At 37.7% G+C, this 12,184-nt stretch overlaps 1 protein-coding gene across 2 annotated transcripts in view; it reads left to right on the forward strand.

Annotated features, from left to right (window-relative positions):
• CAV1 (caveolin 1) overlaps positions 1–11,105 on the forward strand; it is a 35,088-nt gene extending 23,983 nt beyond the window's left edge. For both annotated transcript variants that reach the window (XM_045495387.1, XM_045495388.1), the window contains exon 3: positions 8,890–11,105. In XM_045495387.1, the coding sequence (XP_045351343.1) occupies positions 8,890–9,231 (342 nt within the window). In that variant the 3' untranslated portion in view covers positions 9,232–11,105. The remainder of the gene's footprint in view (positions 1–8,889) is intronic.
• Positions 11,106–12,184: the final 1,079 nt, after the last annotated feature.

Genomic DNA, 12,184 nt, shown 5'->3' on the forward strand with positions numbered 1-12,184 from the left:
AGAAAACACATGGGCATTAGGGCAAAGTTCCTACATTCTGGTAACATTTAATTGTGCTAGTCCTCAACCCTCTCTACACCCACACATTCATGCACATGTATTCCATCAACTTCAAAGGCTGCTCAACATGTTGGAAATATACATGAGAACAGTGAAGTGAGCTTGCAATCAGTCTAAACCTACTCTCTGTGTGACCGGGTTTGGTACATACATTCGGATTTTAGAAGTACGTATTTGATTTTTTAAATGTACTTTTGTTTATACTGGGTTTAGCATCATGAAAATAAATCAGGATTTCTATTGCCAGTTAGAGTGTTTTTCATAATAAATAAGTCATTCATCCTTGTCCAATAATACATATTTATAGGATTAAATTAGGAAAAGCTTTCAAAGAGCATTTCCATTCATTATCCACTGACTTCCATGTGCCATCCAGCAGGAGCTCCCAAAGAAAAGCAGAAAGCAAACTAGGACTTCACGGCATGGAGGGGAAAGAGTAGCATGAACAAAAAGGAGCTATCACTAAATCCAAAGGGGCAGGGCATAACTCTGGTTTAGTCTTTTGCATGAGAAAAGAAGAGAAAGCTTGTTAAAAATCAGACTCCGCAGGCCCCACAGGAGAGAATCTGATTTGAGAAAGAAATGGGACCTGAGAGGCTTTTAAAGAAGCACTCTCCTCCAGTTGATTGATTCCTTTGCTACATGGCCCCTGCTAAGAACTCCTTGGAATTGGGGATCCCTGAGTAGTTCACTCACAAGTATTAAATATAAGAGTCCATGGGCACCTAAGTGGCTGAGTCAGTTAAGCATCTGACTCTTGATCTCAGCTCAGGTCTTTATCTCATGGTTGTCAGTTCAATCTCAATGTTGGGCTCCATACAGGGCATGAAGCCTACTTAAAATATAGATAGATAGATAGATAGATAGATAGATAGATAGATAGATATAGAGATATCTCCAGATTTGGTGATGGACTTTCTAGATGGAGTAGATGAAGCTGGCTCTTAGTCTTTGGTGCCTATTTGGTTATAAATCCAACCCACTTTAGGTAAATGAATGATGGAACCATAAATAGCCTAAAACTTTTCTAACATGCTGTTTGACATACATTGAAGAAAGTTGAAAATGCTCTTTCCTTTTCATATATTCCTGAATTTTTCCCCAAGACTGAATTCTAGTATGTTTATATACATACGTTGCTTGTAATTTTATTTTTTTAATGCTTATTTATTTTTGAGAGAGAGAGCGGGACAGAGCATGAATGGGGGAGGGGCAGAGAAAAGGAGACACAATCTGAAGCAGGGTCCAGGCTCTGTGCTGTCAGCACAGACTCCGACGTGGGGCTCAAACCCACAAACTGCAAGATTATGACCTGAGCCAAAGTTGTACGCTTAACTAACTGAACCACTCAGGCACCCCTATAATTTTCTGTAAGTATGGAGAATTGAATTAATAGAAAAGAAAAATAAAATATAAAATAAGAAATGATAATCAAAATAAAGGTGGTTTGTTTTGGAATTGTTTTAGTTATCCAGGGTGGCATAACATTACCCCAAAATTCAGTGGCCTAAAACAACAAACATTATCTTGCAGCGCATCAGGAGTCCCAAGTGTGACTTAGTTTAGTGGTTCTGGCTCAGGGTCTCTAACAAGCTGCAATCCAGGTTATCAGGGCTGAAGTTACCTCAAGGTTCAGCTGGGAGAGGACCCACTTCCAAGCTCACTCACATGGCTGATAGCAGGATTCAATTTCTCCCAGGCTGTTGGACTACAGGCCTCAGTCGCTCAATGATTGTTGGCTATCATCCTCCTTCATTTCCTTCCACGTAGGCCTCTCCATAGGGCAACTCACACCTGGCATCTGGCTTCTAGCAGAGTAGGCAAGCAAGAGAGTAAGAAAGGAAGCAAGACAGATGCCACACTCTTTTTTAACCTAATCTTGGAAGTGCACCCCATTACTCTTGCCATGTTTTTATTATTTAGAACGAAATCACTAATTCCAGCCCATACTCAAGTGGAGGGTATTATATGAGGCATGAACACAGGAAGTAGGGGAGGAGAAATCATTGGGATCCATCTTAGATGCTGTTTATCACACAATATGTTCATTTGTCTCTTTCATAATTTATCATCCTATTTGTGCTTTACTGAAACTAAATGTTAATGTAAAGCCAGTATTTTCTAACATAGGTTAGTAACATATTCTGGGAGTAGTCTAGTAGTGTTAGAAAGATACATTGAGGTTAGAAATTGAACTCAGGTCTCTAAATGTGGAGATATACAACTACTATGTCAACCAACAGAAGAGACTATTAGTTACTGTATCACTTAGGGGTGTTTTCTGCTATAGGAAACTGAAAACCTGAATAGCTGTGGCTTAAAATAAGTGTATATATGTGTCACATAAGAAGTCTAGAGACGGAAAACTATTGGCATTGTTTTTATAGGCTGATAATGACAAAAGCAACATCTTCTATACTCTTGGCCTTTAAAATATACACGTCACTTCATCACAAGATGCCTTCCCTACATTAAGGCAACACGTCATATCCTAAGCAGGATAAAAGGGGAAAGGGCCACATCATGCACCTCTCTCTTTTAAAAAGGAAGATAAAGCTTTCCTGGAAGTCCCACACAGCAGACTTCCACTTATCCAGAACTGGGCCACATGTTTTCCTTAAACCAATCTCTCAGCAAGGAGACTAACACTACCATGGCAAGTCTAAACCAACCATGTCTTATCTCTGAGATCAAAGAATTATTGCTAGTATCTGAATAAATCAGGATTCTGTGGATGTTGGGCAGACAACACACAAGTCTTTCGTAAACATCTTGTATATTGTTATTTATGTGTTCTTTATAATCACAATTTCCACTAATAGTCTAAAAAGATATTTTCCCATAGAAACAATATGTAAGCTTCATTGCTTATGAAATCCTAAATGTACTTAAAGTTTCTTTCTTAAAAAAATCCTTATTCAGAAATAAAATGTCAGATTTTTGAGACAAAAAATGACTCTGTATTTTATTAATACTGTGTACATATAAATTTTTAAAAAAAAAAATATTGCCATGACATACTTTTAACAAGATGAAATCTTTTTATATTTATTATATTAGTCAAGTATGATCAAAACACAAGACAGATTGTTTTCCTTAACACCTGCTGCTAGATTTTTGTTGACTTATGTTTCTGAAATTATAGCATCATAAGTCAATGTTGCACAAAGGAATTTAATGTCATTTATAAAAATCTAGTAGTATAAACTGTTGATTCCTTATAAAACATCTATTAAGACACAGAAATATCACTGAAACACATTTATGCCTTTGATCCTGAAGTCTGCATATGATTCTTTCCAGAAGGACAACTTGTTCCATAGATTATATAACAAAAATCAGTTCTTGGAGGTGCAGGTCAAGCTCATCTGAGGCATTTCATTTTAAGAAAATAAATGGCACCTGCACCTCTTGGTTTTTGTTTTAAAGCAAATCTCTAATTCCTCTTCTGCTCCAAACCTAAGTGAGCAGATAAAGTCCCACTCTTGGCAAGCCCTACTCTCATGTAAGAGGAGTAAGTCCCTGAGAAAATGAGACTTCAGAGTGATAGTTTTAATGAGGGATAAATTAACCAATGATGGATGTAAACAGTGAACACATTGGAGATTGTCAGAGAGAGGTGCTATCATTCATTCAACAATAGATCTGTGGGACCTATTGAAAGCAAGATGATGTTTAAGTTTAGATGCAAGTCTAGCTGTCTTGCTGTCTTGCTGGCTACAGAATGTAGCAGCTAGATTGACTAGTGATGTGTAGTGATAGCAGAGAGTAGCAGAGGAGCCTGGAGAATTCCTAAACCTGAATTCTAATCCTGTGTCTGCCATTAAGTGGGAAGGTATCCTTGATCCAGTCATCTGACAGTTTTGGCTGTCAATTTCTCAAATGGGACTCCATTTCTTTTAGGATTCCTTCAGCTCTAAACATCTATGAAAATGCTGAAGCAATTATGCTTTGAGTGATGGGGATTGTGAACCGACTTTATATGGAATTACTGATTATCTAGCAGAACTTTATTGGGGCTCAATGCATTGTGAATACATGTCAAAATGAAGATATTTTAAAAAATACTCCCTCCTGCTTATGTCACCCTAGATAAATGTACAAAAGCATTCATCTTCACATTGCTAAAGGACATTTCTCGTAACCTTACATGGAGATAGCTTTCAAGTCAATGCCTTAGAATGTAATGAGAGACTTACAGGAGACCTAGAGATATGGATGGGGTAGATGGAGAAGGGATATGGTGAGACAGATGTAATTCCTAGGGATATAGTGTGGAGCACAGGACTAGACGTAGGCCTGGGAATCGGGAAGTTAAAGTTCTAATTGCAGCTTTTCCACTAATTCACTTGGGACTTTAAGAATGTCTGGCCCATTTTAATCATTCTGTGCCTCAGTTTCCTTATCTGCCAATTAGAGTGAGAGTTCTTGGCTGGGTGCCCAGGATTGTGAGAACATACTGTGCAAGGCCAAGAAAATGCAATCAGTACCAAAAATGCAAAACATCCTAGTTACTAGATGTCCTAACTTAAAATGGAAACACTATCAACAATAATTCCTTTAATAATCAAAATGTGAATATTTTGAGAAGCATATCTATCTGGGTCAAAATTAAGCAAATGAGACTAGTATAGGGACTTGTAATCCCAGGTACACATAAGCAGAAAGAGCTTACACTGGAAGTTGAACAAGTTCCAGCTTTGCCACTTAACATTTGTGTGACCTTGAGTAATTTCTTAACCTCCCACACTACCCTCATCTGTAAAATGGGAAAAATGGCATGCATCTCAGAGGGTTGTGGTGAAGATCATTATAAATGGAAATTACTTCTTTTGAATCACTTGTGCTTTGTGGTTGATAGCTTCAATAATAATAATAACAACTGTCAATTAAAAAGCTTAGCCAACCACAGCAAGGAATTTTTTGAATGCTACTATTTATTGGGCATTTGCTATATTATAATGCTCTATCCTGTACTAAGACTTTACGTACATTATCTCATGTACTCCTCACAAAAACCTATTATTATTACTGTTGTAGAAATGGAAGTAGAGAGAAACTAAGCTTTATTTCTGGCTCCAGTGTGTTTCCTTTACCTGCCTTGCTTTCTTTTTCTCAGCTGAATCTAAATGGCTATACTTTTAGTAATCTTTAGCCACTTAAAAATTTCAGGACTGGGGCGCTTGGGTGGCTCAGTCGGTTGAGTGTCCGACTTCAGCCAGGTCACGATCTCGCGCTCCGTGAGTTCAAGCCCCGCGTCGGGCTCTGGGCTGATGGCTCAGAGCCTGGAGCCTGTTTCCGATTCTGTGTCTCCCTCTCTCTCTGCCCCTCCCCCGTTCATGCTCTGTCTCTCTCTGTCCCAAAAATAAATAAACGTTGAAAAAAAAATTATAAAAAAAAAATAAAATAAAATAAAAATTTCAGGACTAAAGCAACAACTAATTGAATATACTTATATAACATGTTATTTTTGTCATGTTGCTGTCTACCCCTGGAGACCAGCTCTAAATTCACATGCAGATAAATCATGCTCACTGGCAGTTAAGAATTTTCAATATGTTTGTTGAAAAAAATGAATTTATAGTTAGGTTTAGAAAATAAATTTATTATCAAGAAATCTTACCCACATTCATATGTCCATAGATCTTCACTAAGGACCAACTGTATATATGATGTATATAACATCATTGTTAATATCATCCTCAGAGACCATACTGTGGGAATTCTTACAGTTACCAGAACCGTAAAATTCAGCAATTTTATATTTTTTGTTAATGTGCTTTTTAATTATGAAATACTATAATTGCCTTGGAGAAGATTCAAAAAATATTTTTTCTAAAGTGATATGTTGAAGAAAGTGTATCTTTCAGACCAGATTCAAACCTCAAATTTACCTCTTATCTATCTGGACAAATTATTAACATTTCTGAAGTTTGCATTTTTCCTGTAAAATGGGAATAATACATTAGGAGTTGATGTGAGTTAAATTGAGAACAGTGTCTGACATAATAGCCAGTCAACAAATGTTAGTAACTCTCCCTTCCCTAGGAAAAGAATCTCAAGGCAGCCATGCTTCAAGTCTGCTCTGTAAAGAGGTAGGAATACCCTACTCTAGTAAAGTGCTTCCTGCCCTCCTTTGATAGTAAACTGTTTTTATTTTTTAATAAAAGTGAGGTACCCTCTCCCGTTGTACACTCAAAATGTATGTTCCCATTTCTGGGCACTCATGGACCACCACTGCCCATCTTTTAACCCCATATTAAGAATGTCTGCTCTTGTGTATTAATTTTGACTTCACAAAATCCTTTTACAAAAGAAGGTCACCTTTTAAAAACAAAACTATTGGGTATCTTGCAGTTAGATGAAGAGAAACCACAGACTTTTATTTCTTTTTAATTTTTTAATGTTTATTTATTTTTGAGAGAGAGACAGAGTGCGAATGAGGGAGGGGCAGAGAGAGAGGAAGATACAGATTCCAAAGCAGGCTCCAGGCTCTGAGCTGTCAATACAAAGCCAGACGCAGGGCTTGAACCCATGAACCATGAGATCATGAGATCATGACCTGAGCCGAAGTCAGACGCTTAACCAATTGAGCCACCCAGGAGCCCCCACAGGCTTTTATTCTTAACAGCTTTGGGAAAATACAGTGTCAAAACAAAACTTGACAGTAGACAATTAAGTAAATTGCACAGATTGATCTGACTTGCTACCTATCTCATACGACCTTTTAAAATTTTAACACAAGTAAATGTTTACTGAGTCTAGATCTAAATCAAAGAAAAAATTAGAACAATAAAACTGTTTAACTTCATTTACATAATTGCGGACATACCATTTTTACATATTACATTATTAGGACATTGGACAATAGATCAAGAAACAGAATGTTCTAGAAAATAAACTTTATTGGTAAGCATCATGTACTTTTTCCAAAAGAAGTTTTATTGTGTTGAATCAATTGTGGCTTCTTGGCACTGAGAAGCTCCAGAGAGTCACCAAGTCCTCATTCCCTAATCCTGAGCTTGCCTGGGTTGTTGCTGGCAATCATCAACTTGTCTGGATTTCAAACTACATTAGATCCCTTCATATACCTGCCTTTGCCAAGCAGTTTAGTTGGCTCTGTCCTACTGTTCTATTGTTAATTTTTTTTAATCCTATACTTCAGTTAATTTTATATAAATCCTTGCAGAAAGAGAAAAGCTCCTGGGAATTCATTGGTAACATGTACTGTAGGAGAGAATGCTGTTAGGAAAGGTGTTGAGTTTGCATTCTGGTCCCAACATTGCTGTGTGCATCACATTAGCAAGTCCCCCTCCATGTCTCTGAACTTCTTTTTTTTTTTCTTTTTTATGTTTATTTATATTTGAGAAAGAGTGAGAGAGAAAGAGAGAGAGAGAGAGAGAGAGAGAGAGAACACAAGCAGGGGAGAGGCAGAGAGAGGCAAAGACAGAATCTGATGCAGGCTCCAGGCTCTGAGCTGTCAGCACAGAGACCAACGTGGGGCTCAAACTCAGGAGCCGTGAGATCATGACCTGAGCCGAAGTCAGATGCTTAACCAACTGAGCCACCCAGGCGCCCCTCCGTGTCTCTGAACTTCCGGATCTTCTTTTGTAAAGCGATACCAACCTACCTTCTCAGATTGGTTTGAAACCCCAGGTCATATGGAGACGATGCATGTAGAAGCACTTGGTTACTATTAAGTGCTATATGACTGCAAATTCATTTGATTACTTCCTAGTGGCCACCAACAGGGACTACCACAGCATTCACTGCTGTGGACCACTGATATTTGCATCTGTCTTTATTCAAAACTTTACATATTTTTGAATAAATATGTATTTCCCTTACCATGTTTTTAACTGTCTTCCTTTCTAACTTTCTTCTTGCTGTTAATGTCATGTTGGTTTCCCCTAGCAGGCAAATCAGAATCTCAAAGCTCAGGGCTCATTTTAGGTTTTTCTCTCTCCCTAACCTTGAAGTAACCAAATCTTGTGGGGTCTTCCTTTAACATCCTTGAAATTCATTCTTTTCTTTCTTCTTTTTCCTGGCTATTCATTTTGGGCCCTACCATCTCAAACTTGGGATATAGCAGTCTCTCTGCCTTGAGTCCCTTTTCTCCAGCCTGCACACTGCTGTTAAATTCATCTTGATAAATGGCTGCTTTCCCTGCTCCAGTATCTTCAATGGACCCTCCACTATAGGTAAAATAAAATCAAGATTGGCCTCGACCTGTCTTTCTAGCTGTGCGTACAGGTCTGTCTGCCTATATACTCACTGTATCACCCTTCCTTATTCCTGGGGTCTTGCTCACACCATTTCCAAGGTCCCTTCTTCCTCTCCAAATCATACCCTATTTTCCAAGCCCTGCCCAAGCCCCACCATCCCTTGAGTACTCATAGCTTATAGTGAACTAATTTGAAGAAATTCTATCAACTGAGTTTTCAAAGAGCCACTTTTTGACTATACAATAGCTCCTTAACACTGTGTGTGTAGTTGTGTTGGTCATGTCATTTACAGTTTACTGTGTACCTTGTATACTTATCCATGTTGCCAGGTTTTACTTGAAGGCAGGAATTTTAAAGAAATATCTACAGAACATGTTAAAAGTTCTCCTTGATTCCACCCCCAGAGATGCAATAAGGTCTAGGTGAGGCCCAAATATCTGTGTTTTCTCCAACAGGTTCCAAGTGATGCTAATGCTTCTGGGTGCCTTTGAACATCTCATACAGAACCTGTTAATAAAAACTAATATCTATTTATGGATACTCAATAGTGGTTGCTTTTCTTTTCCTGTATTATAGCTCACATTCTGTCACTTCTTCCTTTTAGATTGATTTTGAAGACGTGATTGCAGAACCAGAAGGAACACACAGTTTTGATGGCATCTGGAAGGCCAGCTTCACCACCTTCACTGTGACAAAATACTGGTTTTACCGCTTGCTGTCTGCCCTCTTTGGCATCCCAATGGCGCTTATCTGGGGCATTTACTTTGCCATTCTTTCTTTCCTGCACATCTGGGCAGTTGTACCGTGCATTAAGAGTTTCCTGATTGAGATTCAGTGCATCAGCCGTGTCTATTCCATCTACGTCCACACCTTCTGTGACCCGTTCTTTGAGGCTGTTGGCAAAATATTCAGCAATATTCGCATCAATATGCAGAAAGAAATATAAATGACACTTCAGGAATAAAAGTATACCTGATTCTTTTTTTTTCCTTTTAATTTTCTTGGTGCCAATTTCAAGTTTCAAGTTGCTAGTATAGCAACAGTATATGAATGAGTTTTCTCGGTTCAGAACAAAGAAATCACTCAGTTTTTGTAACTATTATTTGTCTCTTCTGAGCTATTTCATCTATTTTTTTGGTGGTCTCAATTTTTTAAACTTTAAATAAGTTTTTGTCTTACATTCTTATTTGCATGTGGATCACTGTTTTATTGGCTGAGACATGGACCTATTGTTGAAAGGTAATTTGAGAGAAATATGAAGAACTGAGGAGAAAAACAAAAGAACAACCCCAAGTGCCTATTCTAAAATGTTGATCATTTTATGGTAAGGGAAGAATTACAGGCTATAGCCATTGAGTGTACAGGTATGTGGGCAGGTTTTAAGCAAACTCTTCCCCCACAATCTGAAGTGTTAGTAGATTGCTGCCATTCACTTTAAGGATCCAATCAGATCAAGTGATCTTTATCAAGTTAGAAAACATAATCTACATTCACATGTTGCGACTAATGCCTTACACTTCTTGAAATTTTAACCTGTGATACTTTCTGTGCCTGAATATTTGTCATATAATGAGACCTAAGTGCCTTCCTGTTCTTCACATTTTCCTTTTCAAATAGGGTCCAACTAATCAACTTTCATTAGGTCAGCAGCCTCCCTGAAGACCAAAATTAGAAAATCCATTGCCTAGTTCTCCATGCTTGTTTCTGACTTTCAGAAACAGAGTTGGATGAAGTTCATGTCTGCATCTGATTACGCAGCATCTTTATCCATATTGAGTATGGTCTATATCAACCCCATGAAACGAATTAAGGTGGACAAGTGGGACTGAGCCCTCTCTGGGCTGGCAGGAGTGGAAGCCAACTTTCCCTGCCTCTCATCAGCTGAATGAGGTCAGCATGTCTATTCAGCTTCGTTTATTTTCAAGAATAATCACGCTTTCCTGACTCCAAACTAATCCATCACTGGGGTGGTTTAGTGGCTGAACATTGTGTTCCCTTTTCAGCTGATCAGCGGGCCTCCAGGGAAGGGCTCATAAAATGGAGGCCATTGTGTGAGACTGTCAGACTTGTTGCAAATGTGACCCCTTCAAAGTAAAGCACTTGTAACCGTCTGTTATGCTGTGACACACAGCCCCTCCCCCTGCCAGGAGCTTTGGACCTAATCCAAGCATCACTTTGCTCAAAAAGAAGATGGGGAGGAGGCAGTAATAAACGATTGAAGTAATTTTGCTGGAATAAATTCAAATTCTTCTGAACTCAAACTGAGGAATTTCACCTGTAAACCTGAGTCATAAAGAAAGCTTCCTGGTACATCTAAAAGCTTTTTATTCCTCCTGCTCATATTAAGATTCTGTTCTTGGGGACATTATTTTCAACCTTCAGTTATATGCTTATATTTTTATTCTCATGCACCCATTGGGACTCTGCTTGATTTTATTTTTCATCTTTTCTGTTTTCCTGACACTTTAATTATCAACCTGTTACCTATGTTTAAGTTTTGCATTTAAAACAGACACTGGCATGGACATAGTTTTACTTTTAAACTGTGTACATAACTGAAAATGTAGTATACTGCATACTTTTTAAGTGTAAAGATATTTTTATCTTTATATGAGGAAAATCACTTGGGGAATTGCTTTGTGATTCAATCTGTAAACTGTGTATCCCAAGACATGTCTGTTCTAGTCCCTTTTGCAAATCAATTGCTGGTCCAAAAGATTGCTGAAATTTTATATGCTTACTGATATATTTTACACTTTTTTATCTTGCATGTCCTATAAAGGTTACAAGCCTCCACAATAAAAATGTTTAACAGTTGAACAGTCAGCATTATTATTTTTCCCCAAAACAGGCATGTATGTGTCAGTCTCTATGTCTGTGTCTGTGTCTGGTGATCATGTACATAGTGTGTGTATATATTTATAGTATGTTTGTGGGAGGTAATGGGCTTCTGCTTATCGGTTATTGCAAAGTAATTTAGGTGGAATATTTGTTCTAATGCCATCACCATGCATGAGTTACTTCAGATAAAAGTTATAATTAATAAGAATTATTTACTTAGCAGTTTACCCAATGCTTTATTTTTTTAAAGTTTTTATTTAAATTCCAGTTAGTTAATACTCAATGTAATATTAGTTTCAGGTGTATGATACAGTGATTCAACATTTTCACATAATACCCAGTGCTCATCTCAACAAGTACACTCCTTGATCTCCATCATCTGTTTAACTCATCTCCCCACCCACCTTATATGCCAATTAATTTGAGACCCCAACAACTTTGTGATGAATATTAATATTCTCATTTGGTAAATGACACATCCAGGGGCTAATGCTTTGAAATTTGCTGTGTCTTAACTGGGATTTTGTTAAAAGGGCTATTTCAGTCACAGTTTGTTTTTGGCCTTGGTTAAGTTTACTTTCAGAGCTGCTGTATTAGGATTCTCCAGAGAAGCAGAACCAATAAGAAATACATTGGTTGTTTATATTCACAAACATATTGGTATATATACAGAATAATATAAATAGATATATAAAGACATAGAGATAGACAGATAAAGAGATTTATTTTAAGGAATGGGTTTACATGATTTATAGAGTCTAAAAAGTCTCAATATAATGCAGGGTGAGTTAACAAGCTGGTGACCTAAGAGAACCAATGGTATAATTTCTGTCTGAAAGCTGGAAAGTTCAAGACCCAGGAAAAGCTTATATTTTAGTCAAAGTCCAAAGGCAGTAAAAAAACCAATGTCAGTTTGAAGGCAGTCATACAGGAGGAATTCTCTTATGCAGAGAAGCATCAGCCTTTTATTTTATTCAGTCCCTTCAACTGACTGGATAAGGCCCACCTACATTGGGGAGTGCAGTCTGTTTTACTTGGTTCTACCAATTTAAGTGCTA

The sequence above is a fragment of the Leopardus geoffroyi genome, chromosome A2 (assembly GCF_018350155.1).
Source record: "Leopardus geoffroyi isolate Oge1 chromosome A2, O.geoffroyi_Oge1_pat1.0, whole genome shotgun sequence".
Classification (NCBI taxonomy): Eukaryota; Metazoa; Chordata; class Mammalia; order Carnivora; family Felidae; genus Leopardus; species Leopardus geoffroyi.